The following is a 14,538-nucleotide window of genomic DNA, read 5'->3' on the forward strand; positions in this document are numbered from 1 at the left end:
CCATCTGCCATCCTGAGAAGCTCTGAAAAGCTTTAGCTCCATCTGCGCTTTGGTTTCTCGGGCGTCTGATTTGTTTGTTGACATGGATGAAACCAAAGTTAGAAAGTGTCTGTGATAACATGGATTTATTGACGTTTTACACGCGCCGAGCACGGCCTCCATCAGAGCCGTGATAAAATACGATCAGCTGACTTTGGTGACGACACCAGGCGGGAGGCAGTGAAATACAGTGTCTGTGTTCAGTCTCAGGTAACACAGCTCTCTGTTTTTTAGCCTGATAATTAACCACAGCGTCTCACCCTCTCCACTCCACACGTGAGACTTACTTCCTTTTGTCTTTGGGTGAGAGAAAGTTGTTTCTTTAGCAGAGACGCCGAACGCTGCACTTTCTCTACCCGCTGAATTAAATGGAATATTGAATTACTCTCCCCTTCAAAGTCCCAGGACTTTTCATGCAGTCAATAAAAGTTTCTCAGCAGGCCTGAAGTTGGAGCCAAGTTTCTGGGTAATCTCTAATGAGGATTGTGCTGTGAAAATATTACAGGGCGTTAATGCCAAAAAGAAAAAAGACGTTTTTATGAAACGTCCCCTTTTAGCGAGCTGCAGTGCAGCGTCTTATCAGAGCTGGAGGCTGCAGCGCTGCCAGAAGTACAGCCACATAAAGCTCTTTGAGGACACTCTGCTCCAGCAGGGGTGCTTCCAGGGGGGGCCTCTCTAACCCTGGTACCCCCACTAATTGTGCTGCCTCACAAACACGTGCCGTTCAGTTTCCCGTCGTCTTTCTTTGTCTTCATGATTCCTCTGTGTCCCTCCAGGACGGAGTTTGGCCTCCCTGAGTCGGAGGCGTGTTTCCTGCAAAGCTCTGGGCCGTGGAGACTGCGAGGGCTGGCTGTGGAGAAAGAGAGACGCAAAGGGTTATTTTTCTCACAAGTGGAAGAAGTACTGGTTCGTTCTGAAGGACAACTGCCTGTACTGGTACATCAACGAGGAGGCGAGTCGCTCTCATCTTCCTGTGTTTACCTGCACGTGTTCGCTGTAACAAAGAGGCTGTGATGATGATGATGATGATGATGATGATGATGATGTCACAGGCTGTGAGAAGCAGAGCGCTCTCTGTTCACCTGGAGTCCAGACCTGAGCTCAGACATCAGAGCGTCAGGGGGTCTCAGGAGGACTCAGCTTTGGGACATTTAGTTAGAAAAGTATTCAGTCTGATTTTGGCTCATGGTGAAAAATAAAAGTGAAAATTCTGTGAAGTCTCTGAAAAAAGTCCTGAGGAAACTCTGCTGATTTGCAGCCATGGGCGTCACTTTTTGGAAGGAAATTATTATTTATTTTTATTTTTTTACTTCAATTTGAGGATAAATTCTACCTCTGGTAATCTTTTAAATACTATCTAAACACCATGAGCTTGGCTTTAGGTATTTTCTTTAATCCTCGTGAGTCCCTTTAATCCATGACCTTTTGAGGTAAACAGAAAATTTGTGATGTTATTAAAATTTCACAAATATTTTTTTTCTATTTTTTATTTTTTTTGGCTCAAATTGTTTGATTCACTTTATTCCTGAATAAATATGTAAAATATTAAATTGTTTTTTATTTTAAACCCTTAGAAAGTCTATTTGATTGCATGTCACTGATTTTATTTACAAAACAAATAAATATTAGAATTAAAATAGGTTATATTTTATTAAATAAATAGAGGGCTGGGGATTTTTCCCTTTTTGGAAGAAAATTACTTTTTTTTACTTCATTTGTTTGAGGATAAATTCTGCCTCTGGTAATCTTTTGAATTATATCTAAACACCATGAGCTTGGCTTTAGGTTTTTTCTTTAATCCTCGTGAGTCCCTTTAATCGATGACTTTTTGAGGTAAACAGAAGACAAAAATGTCCTCTACCCAAAAACTGTTATTAAAACCTTAAAAAATATTTTTTTTCTTTTTTTTTATTTGCTCAAACTGTTTAATTTACTTTATTCCTGAATAAATATGTAAAATAAAAAATTATTTTTAATTTTTTAACCCTTAAGAAACCTATTTGATTGCAGTATCACTGTTTATATTTAAAAAAAAAAAGATTTATTAAAATTAAAATTAGTTATTTTTCATTTTATAAATGTTGGAGGCCTGTGGATTTTTCCTTAAGACCTGGGTAAATAAAAATAAAGTCCCAACATTTATATTGATACATCAGTTTTTATTTTATTATACATTAATTTATTTATTTATATACTTAATTTACTACGGTTAACAAAAGAAAATTGTATTAAATTTTTTTAAATTTAAATAAATATATAAATAAATAAAAGATAAAATAAATAAAAGATGGCTTGCAGTGCCAGATTCTTAATTTACTTCCGTAACCAGAAGAAAAAATTAATTTTTTTTAATATATATAAAAAAAAATAGATAAATAAAAGAAAAAAAACACACTTAAAATTTGTTATTTTTTATTTAATAAATGTTGGAGGGCTGGGTATTTTTTCTTGAGATCTGGGTTAAATAAAATTCATTTTGATACATTTTTATTTATTTATTTATTTTGCAGTGTAAGATTCTTTATTTTCTATCCTAAACAGAAAAAAAATTATTATTCTTTTAAATTAAAAAAAAAATCCCTAGTCTGCAGCATCTGATTTCAGTGAGACAGCAGAGTTTAAAAATCTTTACTTATGTTTGAATTTCGAGCATAATCTTCAAACAAAGTACAGAGCTGATTGAAGCTGGTGTAAAACTTTCTGTCAGCTTTAAAAAGAAGCTTCTGATGGTTTCAGTGAGAAGATTTGCAGCATGATGTTTCTGTCCTTTAAAACTTTTACAGCTCAGAGTGAAAAAGTCACATAGACAGGAAATCCAGAAAATGAAACTTCCTGTTAGAGTTTCCCTCTGTCTCAATGATTAACTTTTATTTCATATCCTCTCTCCGTCAGGATGAAAAGGCCGAGGGCTTCGTCAGTCTTCCAGAGTTTAAGATCGACAGAGCCAGTGAATGCCGTAAGAAATAGTGAGTCCTGTCTGTATGAAACACATCTATGTTTAAATCATGTCTGAATCTTCTCCTGCAGTTATAACTCTGTGTCCGTCCCTCCTCCTCTTCCTCTCCTCAGCGCTTTCAAAGCCTGCCACCCCAAGGTGAAGAGCTTCTACTTTGCAGCAGATGGAGTGGACGACATGAACAGGTGACCAGCGAGTGGGAAACAGGCGGGAAGGTCGTGGCGAAGGGCACGCCACCTGAGGGGGGGGCAGAGTGCAGCTTCCTGTTTGCTGTCCCCAAAGCACAAAGCATATGTGGGTTTGATCCGACGGTATGAAGCAGAGGCTCCAGAGCTGTTTCCTTAGCGTCATCGTCTCAAACTGCTGAGAAATCAAACAGCTTTAAAAACACAGAAAAACCTGGAGTCCAGCTGATTTTCACTCCACATGTTAAACACAAAGGCTCAAATGTCTTTCACTGTCTAAGCTCAGGATTGTCCTTCAGTCAAGGAGACCGTCCACAAAAACTTAGAGACACTGGAGATGAAAAGTTTCACCGTGTTATCACCAGCTCAGGATGTCTGACAACTGTCGCTGTAAAACCTCAAAACTAACAGAGTGTTGTCGTCTGTTTTCTTATAAAGATCTATTCAATGACTTGAAAGTATCCAATTATGAGAGTATTTAAAGTTTCTGTAAGGAGTTTCTTTAAAGTTTTGAGAAAAACTTTTTTTTAGCTATCTTTCTGATACTGATGCACGCTTTAAAATCAGATCATCAGCACTAATGAAGGTTATTTCTAAATGCTACTTCTTAGCTTCCTGATTGGGCCGAGCAGGACCTGATTGATTTAAGGCACGTCTAAGTCACCATGACAACACCACGCCGACTGATGAAGTTTAGCAGAGAGAAGAGAGATCTGAGTTTTCTCTCCTGAAAACGATTTCTGTGATTTATTCTGTAGTGATGGTGGACACTGGAGCCTAACTGTCAGACAGAAAAAGGACTGAAGAGCAGAAGAAAGAGAAACAAGAGAGAGATAGAGCACCAGCTAAAGGCTAACACAGGAGCTAAAGGCTAAAACATGAGCTAAAGGCTAAAACCTGACATAAAGGCCAAAACAAGAGCTATAGGCTAAAACAAAAACCCAAGCTTTAAGCTATAACAGGCCAAAGGCTAAGACAGGGGCTAAATTCTAAAACACAAGCTAAAGGCTAAAACACGAGCTAGAGGCTAAAACACTGATGAAAGGATAAAACAGGCTAAATGCTAAAACACGAGCTAGAGGCTAAAACATTAACTTAAGTAATAAAACACAAACAAAAAGCTACAACACAAGCTAAAGGCTGAAACACAGGCTAAAGGCTAAAAGAGGCTAAATGCTTAAACAGACTAACACGAGCTAGAGGCTAAAACACAAGCTAAAGGCTTAAAGACGAGCTAGAGGCTGAAACATAGGCTAAAGGCTAAAACAGGCTAAATGCTTAAACAGATTAAAGGCTAAAACACGAGCTAGAGGCTTAAACAGGCTAAAGACTAAAACAAGCTAAAAGCTAAAACACAAGCCAAAGGCTAAAACATGAACTTAAGTATTAAAACACAAACGAAGAGCTAAAACACGAGCTAAAGGCAAAAAAACAACAAGATTGAGGTTGAAAAAATTTAGATAAATAACAAAACAAAGGCAAAAGGCTGAGAGACTAGCTACAGGCTAAAGCATAAACACCAAATCAGGCTAAATGCTAAGACAGGGGCTAAAGGCAAAAACACAGGCTAAAGGCTTTAACTCGGGCTAAATGCTTTAACATAATCTTAAGGTTTTAAAAAACTGGCCCTAGGGTAAACTAGTCCTCACAGTCCCTCTATGTTCTCATTTAGAGGTTTAGTTGCATTGTGGGTAATGTAGTGTCAAGAGAAGGAAGACATGAAATGCAAACGGCAGAATCTGCAAAAAGGTCAAAATTTAATTTGTGGAGAGTGTGTTCATTCAAACATATTTTCTTCATAAATTATTTTTCAAAGCTTGTTTATGTCTGTTCTCTGTGTTTTTATTCATTTTTCATTAATTAAATGTGAATCTCTTCCTGTTAGATGGCTGAGTCGTCTGAACCAGGCCGCTGTCGGCTACGCAGAGCGGGAGAGGATCCGCCAGGAGCAGGGTGAGGGTTTATCCTGAGACGTCTGATCATTTAACCAGCTCACAAACCGTTTCCTCGTCAGAGCGGCTCAGATTTCTAAATATTTCTGACATTCAGGCAGAAACCACCTCAGATCAACAGATGGCAGGTGTCTGAAGGTGTGTGTGAGGTGGAGAAATAGACTGCTTGGTATTTCTGACTCTGTGTGTGTGTGTGTGTGTGTGTGTGTGTGTGTGTGTGTGTGTGGGTTTCCTGCAGATTACTGGAGTGAGAGCGATCATGAGGACGACACCACCTCCAGCCCCAAACAGGACAGTCCCCCGCCTCCGTACGATACCTACCCACGGCCTCCATCGGTGAGTCACGCACACGTATGACTGTAACTCGGGCTCATCACGGGGAGAACACGCCGTGCTGAGCGCTGAAACCATTCCTCACCGCTCCTCCACAGCCCGCTTCAACCGTTCAAGTCATCAGCGGCGGCGCCTGCGGGGGGTGGAGGGATGGATCTGGTGTAATTGATGCTATAATTGTTCCCACTCTGCGCCGTCTTCTCGGGCTTTTACTCTGTCGTCTGGCTGAGGCTGAAATCTGAAACAACAGCGTGTTTTGTAACACCTTTCAGACACGAGACGAGCAGCCCGCTGAGCTGTGAAGATTTAAAAACCCTCACATTATTATTTCCACTCGTCTCAGCCTCACACACTAATTCAATCACCGCTCCAGCCTCAGATTGAAACGCCGCTCCGTCTTAACGATGGAGCCAGATCCGTCCAATCAGCTGACAGCTTCTCTCACTCTCTCCGTCAGATGAGCGCCTACCTGGAGGGCCGCACCACTCGACTGTCTTCCACCGAGACGTCTCGTTCTCGCTCCTCCCAGGAGGACTTCCTCTGTGGTGAGCCGCCTCCAGTCGCCGCAGAGCCGCAGTACCACCCCGGTCCTCTAGGGGGAGGGACCACGCACAGTGGGAGGAAACCAGGAGGGAGCAGCAGCAGCGACGTGCAGTACAGATGTGATCCTGTAGAGGTCAGTCTGCAGGAAACAAGAGGCGTGACTCACGCTGAGCGTCTCTGACAGCTTAGCGCCCCCTTCAGGTCGTGTCTTATCCCACATCCATGTTCCTGAGAGGAGAAATACCTTTTGATAAAATTATAATTCGCTCTTCAGTTGTTTTCAGGCTGAAATGTCACATTTGCACACAGAGTCGTGTTGGGATGGAGTCAGCTCGCTGTTAGCTCGGTACATAAAGCCTTCCAGCTGTGACGTCTGATTGTAATTACCTCAGAAATGAGTGGATTAAGCCTTTGTTGAAGCTCTCACAGGACCAAATTTACATTTTTAAGCCCCACTACAAACGACTCTGAGATGTGCCATATCTCCTTTTTTGTTGTACACTTTGTCCTGAGCTCTGGAAAAGAAGACATTTAATTTTTTTAAAGAGGGGGTACTTTGCTTTCCGGTATGTCAAACACATGTTTAAAAAAAATCTCTGAATCTGTCTTTAAACTGATCAAAACACCCCGTTCTGGAAACAGCAGGAGTGTTTTGAAACAATAAAAGCATAATATAAAGATCTTGAAGGAAGGGTGTGTAGAAGTCCATAACGTAATAAATTTGGCCTTTTTAAAATGTAATAGGCCCATAATGTAATAACTGACCAATAACGTAATAACTTATTACGTTGTGGGCCTGATGCAAAAAAAAACTTCTGAAAATGTAATTACTGAGCCCATAACGTAATAACCAGCCAAGAGTGTAACACATTTGCCCTTTTTGACAATGTCATAGGCAAATAACATAACAACTGACTATAATAGCGTTAAGCATATCAGTTAGTGCCTAAAAAAAGTACTCATTTTTATCATGAAAAATGTAATCTTTATCAAAACTCTGTAACAGTTGTCCCTTAAATCTACTATATTTGTTATGGCTTGTGTTCTTCAAGACAAAATTAAACAATAAATATTAGGGCTGGGCAACGATTAAAACTTTTAATCGTAATTAATTGCATGATTTCCCTGATTAATCATAATTAATCGCATTGTGAAAGTGCCATAACATCTGTCATGCAAACACTAAATCAGTACTTGTTATACAGTAATAGTTAAATCACATATTTAGTGCAAATCAAATGTACAAAATGTAAATACAAAATTAAAGCTTATTGTCACTGTCAGGGCATTAAAGTGATCCTCCAGGATGGAACAAGTTGGGTCCTATCACAAGGTTTAGGGCAGAAATTACCCCTACAGCAGTGTTTTTGTGCAGCAGAAGCACCAAACACCCCCTCCCTGCTCCTCTGCAGGTTTCCTCTGCACTCAGACAGGGCCATATTTTACTTGACCAAAAACACAAATAAACGGACTCCCACTGAAAAACTCTGATATCAGTCTGCATTCACGCTTTCTTTAGAGAATTTTCAGCGCGTTACTTTCACACAAAAACACCGCTAAATAAGGCTCTAGTTCTCATCGTGTCTCTTCATCCTGGCAGACTACCTGCGTTTGTTTATATCTGGGACTAAGCGGCGAGCGCCTTTAAGTACCGTGGCATTGCCCCTCTTCTCCATGCTTGTTTTGGTTACTCATCGTGTTTTTCCGCCAATTTCACTTCCTGTCAGCAACAGACTTTTACAAAATAAAAGCATGTGAGCAACAAGCACTAATGTGCGATAAAATATTCAACAGCATTAATAGATTGATGGGTTAACGCAAAAATAACGCGTTAACTTGCCCAGCACTAATAAATAAAATTGAGTTCTGGTCAGTTATTACATTTTCAAAAGTTTTTTTTGCATCAAGCCCATATCGTAATAACGGTAAGTTATTACGTTATAGGTTCAGGACTTTTATTTTATTGGTCAGTTATTACGTCGTGGGCTTCTTCAGGGTGGGGCCTTAAACACCAAGGTCTGCCTCTAGAGCGCTGGCCAATCAGAGGGAAGGGGGTTTTTGGAGCAGGGCACTTTAAAGAGGAAGCATACAGAGGCTGAAATATAGGTTTTGGAAACCACCAGGGAGAAAAAAAAAAAAAAAAAAATTATGATTTCTTTGAGCTGTGAGACACTACGGGGTGACCAGAGGGACAGAATACAGACAGTACCCCCTCTTTAAGTTTTTGAAGCTAGTAAAAATTCAAAGGAGAATGACAAAAATGTCCAAACATGTTGAATTATTAAAATCATGGTGATTTAAACTCTTTTCTGTATCCTTTCCTGTAGTACCGCTCCAGTCCTGCAGGGGGCAGCAGTGAGACAGGGTCCCCTGGACGCTCCTCCTCGTCTCAGAGACGATCCTGGCAGGACCTGATTGAGACGCCGCTGACAGAGGCCGGACTGCACTACCTGCAAACTGGACCCTTAGGTAACACCAGGAACTAGACGGATCCAGGAACCAAAAGTTCCTCACAGGAGCTTTAACCTCAATGTGTTCAGGATTTTAAAAAAAAAAACAGTGTTTCCTCATAAATCTGCACAGATACGCTCAGTTCATCAGGTTTTAGTGTTTTGATGTTTTCTGTCGTGAGCTTTAATGATTCTGCCTCCATCAGACATCAGACGCCGCTCATCTGTCGGCGCTCTTTCCTTTTCAGAGGACGCCGTCTTCGCCGAGCCCGGTCCAGGTGGAGGAAGCATGATGATGGCCGGCGCCGTTTACACGCTCCCCGCTCAGAGGAATGTCCCGTTGCCCATAGCGATGCAAAGGCTGATCCCTATGGCAACCCAGGGAGGGAAACCCCGCAGCTTCACTCTGCCACGAGACAGCAACCTGCACATGCTGCTCGCGCCGCCCGCCAAAGAGGAGCCGCAGACGTACAACGGTGAGTCCAGACGGGAACATACATGTGAGGGGGGGCACGTGGGAGCACGCACAGATGTGTGTGTGTGCGTGTGTGTGTGTGTGTGTGTCTCACGTTGAATGACAGCCTCCAGAGACTCAACACAAGATTTTTTTGAGGTGAAGCCGGTGACGTCGGCTCGTGCTCCAGAAACAAAACCACTTCTAGGCCGACACATTTCAGCTCAAACCCTCATCGTTTTAAAGTCGTATGAAACACACACTCACTCCTACACACACACTCCAGTTGTACATTGAGTTAACGAGGCTAATGAGACAATGATGCTCTGGTTGCCAAGGTGAGCGCTCAGAGAGGGAAGTGACAAACTAAAATAGTAAACAGGAGAAAACCACACACTCCTGGAAATATGATCAGTGTGTGATTTATTTTTAAGCCGAGGGAATAAATCTGCTGCTGCGTCTGACAGAACAGACACCACAGCATTTTATCAGCATTAATTACCTCCCCATGACTGAAGCGGCGTAGTTAAAGTGTGCGCTGCTGTCCTCCAGTGGCCGCTCGGAGGAATAACTCACCCTGAGCAGATTTATGACCCTCTCAGAGGCTGTTTCTCACCCCGAGTGTCTGTGTCTGTGTCTGTGAAGGTGGCAGTGAGGGCGCGTCCTTAGGCGACCTGTTTCGTGCCTGCGAGCAGGGCGGGGTGTGCCCGCTCGGTCGAGAGACGGAGGTCAAAGGTCAGTCGGAGTTCAGGCAGAGTTTCCTCAGACGAGCCGCCGACCCTCAGCTCAACGAGCGCCTGCACCGCCTTCGCATTCTGACGTCCACGCTGAAGGTTGGTCCACACAAAGACGCACACAGAAAGTAAACATGCTCAAATATAAGTCATTAAACACAGCATTAAAAGCACACAGAGCAACACTGGAACAATGAAAGAAGCAAAAAGCAACATTTCATTTATTCATCAGTTCTTTAAAGTCACCGTGAGGAGTGTCTGTATGATCCTGAAACAGTTTCTCTTCTAGAAATCTGCCTGAGATTATCAGCTCCACTACAAATTATTCCTAAATGCTACTGATTGGCACACTGGGGTCACCATGACAACACCACGCTGGCCGATGAAGTTTATCAGAGAGAAGAGAGATCTGTGTTTTTCTCTGCTGAAAATGATTTCTGTGATTAATTTTGTCGTGATGGTGGACACTGGAGCCTAACTGTCAGACAGAAAAAGGACAGAAGAAGAAGAAAGAGAAACAGGAGAGAGATGGAGCACAAGCTAAAGGCTAACACACTCATCAAAGACTAAAACAAAGTCTAAAGACTAAAACATGAGCTAAAGGCTAATCACAGGCTAAAAGCTTCAACACTACTTCAATGCTATGAAAGGAGCTACAGTCTAAAACACTAGTTAAAAGCTTAAACACAGTTTAAGCTAAAACGCAAGTTTGAGGCAAAACCCTAGCTAAAGGCTTAAACACAAGTCAAAAGCTAATGGCTAAAACAGGCTTAAGGCTAAAACTCTGTTTAAAGGCTAAAACATCAGTGAAAAGCTTTAGCACTAGTCAAAGTCTAAAACACTAGCTTAAGGCTTAAACACAAGCTTAAGTTTAAAACACTAGTAAAAGGCTAAAACATGGGCTAAGGGCTAAAACACTAGTTAAGGGCTTAAACATGGGCTAAAGGCTAAAACACAAGCTTAAGGCTAAAACATGGGCTAAAGGCTAAAACACTAGTTTAAGGCTAAAACACTGGCTAAAAGCTAAAACACTAGTTTAAGGCTAAAACATGGGCTAAAGGCTTAAACACTCGTTTAAAGCAAAAACATGTGCAAATGGCTAAAATAATAGTTTAAGGCTAAAACATGGGCTAAAAGCTAAAATACAAGTTAAAGGCTAGAATATGGGCTAAAGGCTAAAGTAGGCTATAACACAGCTAAGCTAAGCTATAACACAGGTTTAACCTAAAGCACTAGTTTCAGGTGAAACCTGAGCGAAAGGCTAAAACACTAGTTTAAAGCTAAATATGGCTAAGGCTTAAACACTAGTCAAAGGCTAATGGCAAAAAAACTGATGAAAGGCTTTAGCACTAGTCAAAGGCTTGAACACAGGCCAAAAGATAAAACACAAGCTTGAGTCTAAAACACTAGCTTAAGGCTAAAACACAAGCTAAAGGCTAACTTGTAAAACCAGGCCAAAGGAGTTGCTACAATCCACTTCACAGTGGATTCACAGTTATTTTATCTGATTCATCCCGAAAGTAGGTTTTTACCCTGTGCTCTAACGTTTTTATCAGATGTGTCATCATTGGGATGTGTTTGATGATTAACTGACGTCAGGTGCACTTTGAAATTATATTTAACTCCTCCTCTAAAGCTTCTTATTTCCTTCCTGTTCAAACAGAAATTTAAACTCAGACTAACCGTCGAGTCTGAAGGAAGGAAATCACTCAAACACTCAAAACTGGGCTCTGTGCCTTTTATTAACACGGCTGGTTAGCTGAGTGTTGCTAACACTTTCAGAGCTAGCACCCTGCAGGTTAAGACTGCACACCTGTAAAACTTCATCTTAATTTTCTGGATCATAATAATGAAAAACCCCACCGAGCTACTTGGTGCTACTTCTGTCGCCTACGTGTCTGTTTACATCTGGGTAGTAAATCCCTCCAGCATCACATAGATGTAACTCCGGCTATGGGCAGATTAATGTGCAAAAGCATCAACAAAACGTATAATAACAGAAATAAAACTTCTACTATTCTGGGACCACGACTCGTGAGTGTGATGACGTTGGAAACGCTCAGAGGAGAGACGGTGAACGTGTTCACAGCTGAGCCAACGAGAGAATTGTCGATAAATATGTAGAGAAATCTGAGCTTTAATGTGTTTCAGAGATAAACCCCTGACATCTCTTCTTTAAAAGGTTTGATTCATGATGATGTCACTTCCTGAAACGTCTGAAGCTGAGCTCAGATCTCATTTTCCGGCCCGGCGTGGACTGATGGGCTTTTTCTGGCTCCACTGAGTCGCAGTAATCACATTCACACACCTGAACACACCACACGCAGGCTTAATTGGATAAACTGTGTCTGTGATACACTCTGAATGTCTGATCCTGGTGTTTACTGCTTCAACACACACTCACACACACACTCACACACTCACACACACATGCTGGACGTGTGTCTGTGTTGTCGTTTGGAGCCGTCATCTGTCCCAGTCTGTCTCCTCTCTGCTTCGAGTCTTCAGAGCTCCGTCAGCTGTGGCTCTTTGCTGCTCATGTTTCTGGGCCGGCTGCCTGTGATCGGCTCTCTTCGTTTCGTCTGCAGTTTGTATCTTTGTCTGATGGTTGGCGAGGGCGTGGGCGGGGCTTTGTGGCGTTCTTGGTTGAGCTGAGTTTCTGTGGCTCTGGCTGCTGTGTTTGCTGATGGAGGACGGCTTTCTGAGCGTCTGTGTTCGTCCTGTGTGTCGTCTCTTAAAGGAGTTCACTGAGTTTTGCACGGAGGCTGTTTGGAGGAAAATAACGAGCTAACGGAGGACGCGGAGTCATGCATGTGGTCCCTGGTGGATCCTGAGTCCTCCTCTGGGTTGTTTCTGTGTGTTCAGGCTGCAGCAGGTTTCTGCAGGGGTTGCTGTGGAAACAACAAAGATATGCATAATTTGTGCGTATGGTTCATGCATCAGAATTCAGCCCAAACAACACGCTGCAGCCGAGATGACAGATGATAATGAGTACTCTCACTCTGTAGGATGATGCACAACTTCTCTGCTGTAACCGAGGATGACAGGAACACAGGAGACGCTGGAAAAGTCTCAACATCGACTGGTTTATGGAGTTTACAAAGAACAAACACGGGAAATTAGCAGAAATATGCTTCGAGAACAGCTTCAGTTGGTGAATAAATCAGGAACAAACCATTTTAAAACTTTGGAGACAGGAATACAAAACAAGCTGTCAGCGTTGTAGGTTGGTGTTGTAACAAGGAGGCATCATACATACCTGTGTCAGCAGATAAAGCTTAAACATTTATTTGAGTATCAATAGAAATCAAGAACTTCAAAAATTTAGCCCCTGAAAGCAGGAAAATACCAGAGTCAGGGATTTAAAGCTCCTGTAAGGAGTTTTTCTTTTGTGTCAACTTTGGCGCCCCCTCTGGACAAACAGCTCTATATGACTTTATCATGAACCGTTATAAACTGTGTTTCCGTGCTTCCTCCTGCTCTCTTTGAAAGCCAGATATGTTGCTAAAGGAGACTTTTTCCCATGTTAATAAAGTGAACAGCGAAATTAGCAAAATAGCAAAAATCCACCTCTCAAAGTGTCAAAATTACATTTTTAGGAGTTCAAAGTTAGACAAAGAAGACAACCTGTGAATGTTGTACTCCGGTGTTGAAGCTGGGGTTCAAAATGTGATCAAATCAGCAGAAAAAACAAACAAACAAAAAAAAGGTTTGTTAAAAAGCAAACAACGTAAAAAAATATATATATATATTAATCAGCATTTAAAAGTAGGAAAATTATTTTCCCAAACCCTTTTTTAAAAATTCAGATTTATGAATTTAAAGCTCCTCTGAGAAGTTTTTGTTTTTTGGTGACTTTGGTGCCCCCTGCTGGTGTTTTAAGACAGAAAACCGTCATTCATCTTTCTCTGACAGAGTTGTAACTCATAGAGACTTTTTGGTATCGATCAGATCATCATTTCCTCAGACAACCACTGCCTCAAACATTTAAGATGTGATTAGACATCAGATTGTGGCACTGTACATTAAAGCTAAAGGCTAAAACAAAGGTTAAAGGCTATAACATAGGCTAAAGGCCATAACAGGATCTAGAGGATTAAAAGCAGGCTAAATGCTAAAACATCAGCTACAGGCTAAAACACAAGCTTAAAGCTAAAATACACGCTAAAGATTAAAACACAAGCTAATATCTGAAAAATATGTTAAAAGCTAAAACATGAGGCTAAGACACTAGTTCATAACTAAAACACAGGCTAAAGGCTAAAACACAAGCTGAAAGCTAAAATAGAGTTTATTTGTTAAAGTACATGCTAAAGGCTAAAACACAAGCTAATGGCCATAACAGGAGCTAGAGGCTAAAAACCAGGCTAAGGGTTAATACATGAAGTACAGGCTAAAACAAGGGCTAAAAGCTAAAACATAGGGCTAAAACACCTGCCATTGGCTAAAGCATCAGCTACAGGCTAAAACTCAAGCTTAAAGCTAAAATAAATGCTCAAGACTAAAACACAAGCTAATTTCTAAAAACATGCTAAAAGCTAAAACATGAGGCTAAAACACTAATTAATAACTAAAACACAAGCTAAAGGTTTGGACACAGGTTAAAGGATAGAAGCTTCTGCCAGTGGTTTTTCAAACATTTGGAATAACTCATTGAGTCATTTGCTCTTTTTGTTTATGGTCTTGTTCCTTTTTCAGATCATAAACCGATACGAGATTTAATTTCAGTCAGTTTGATAATGAGCTAAAAACTCCTCACAGGAGCTTTAATCTTAAAAGTGAAGCTGAAATATCAAACACCACCATGACAAATACATCAGCGACCCCTCAAAGGTAGAGAGCTCAGCAGACAGACTTTAATGATGTGGACTCTGGAAACCAGGACTCCTCCC

At 41.3% G+C, this 14,538-nt stretch overlaps 1 protein-coding gene across 2 annotated transcripts in view; it reads left to right on the forward strand.

The window, feature by feature from the left end:
• The window catches only part of cnksr2a (connector enhancer of kinase suppressor of Ras 2a), a 90,447-nt gene that overhangs the window by 55,853 nt on the left and 20,056 nt on the right, over positions 1-14,538 (forward strand). For both annotated transcript variants that reach the window (XM_074693470.1, XM_074693469.1), the window contains exons 15-23: positions 816-991; positions 2,932-3,005; positions 3,109-3,180; positions 5,066-5,133; positions 5,371-5,468; positions 5,923-6,141; positions 8,336-8,477; positions 8,707-8,934; positions 9,558-9,745. In XM_074693470.1, coding sequence (XP_074549571.1) covers positions 816-991; positions 2,932-3,005; positions 3,109-3,180; positions 5,066-5,133; positions 5,371-5,468; positions 5,923-6,141; positions 8,336-8,477; positions 8,707-8,934; positions 9,558-9,745 — 1,265 coding nt within the window. The remainder of the gene's footprint in view (positions 1-815; positions 992-2,931; positions 3,006-3,108; positions 3,181-5,065; positions 5,134-5,370; positions 5,469-5,922; positions 6,142-8,335; positions 8,478-8,706; positions 8,935-9,557; positions 9,746-14,538) is intronic.

The sequence above is a fragment of the Halichoeres trimaculatus genome, unplaced genomic scaffold (assembly GCF_033239565.1).
Source record: "Halichoeres trimaculatus isolate MK-OKI-2021-1 unplaced genomic scaffold, fHalTri1.1 fHalTri1_scaffold_18, whole genome shotgun sequence".
NCBI classification, from domain to species: Eukaryota; Metazoa; Chordata; class Actinopteri; order Labriformes; family Labridae; genus Halichoeres; species Halichoeres trimaculatus.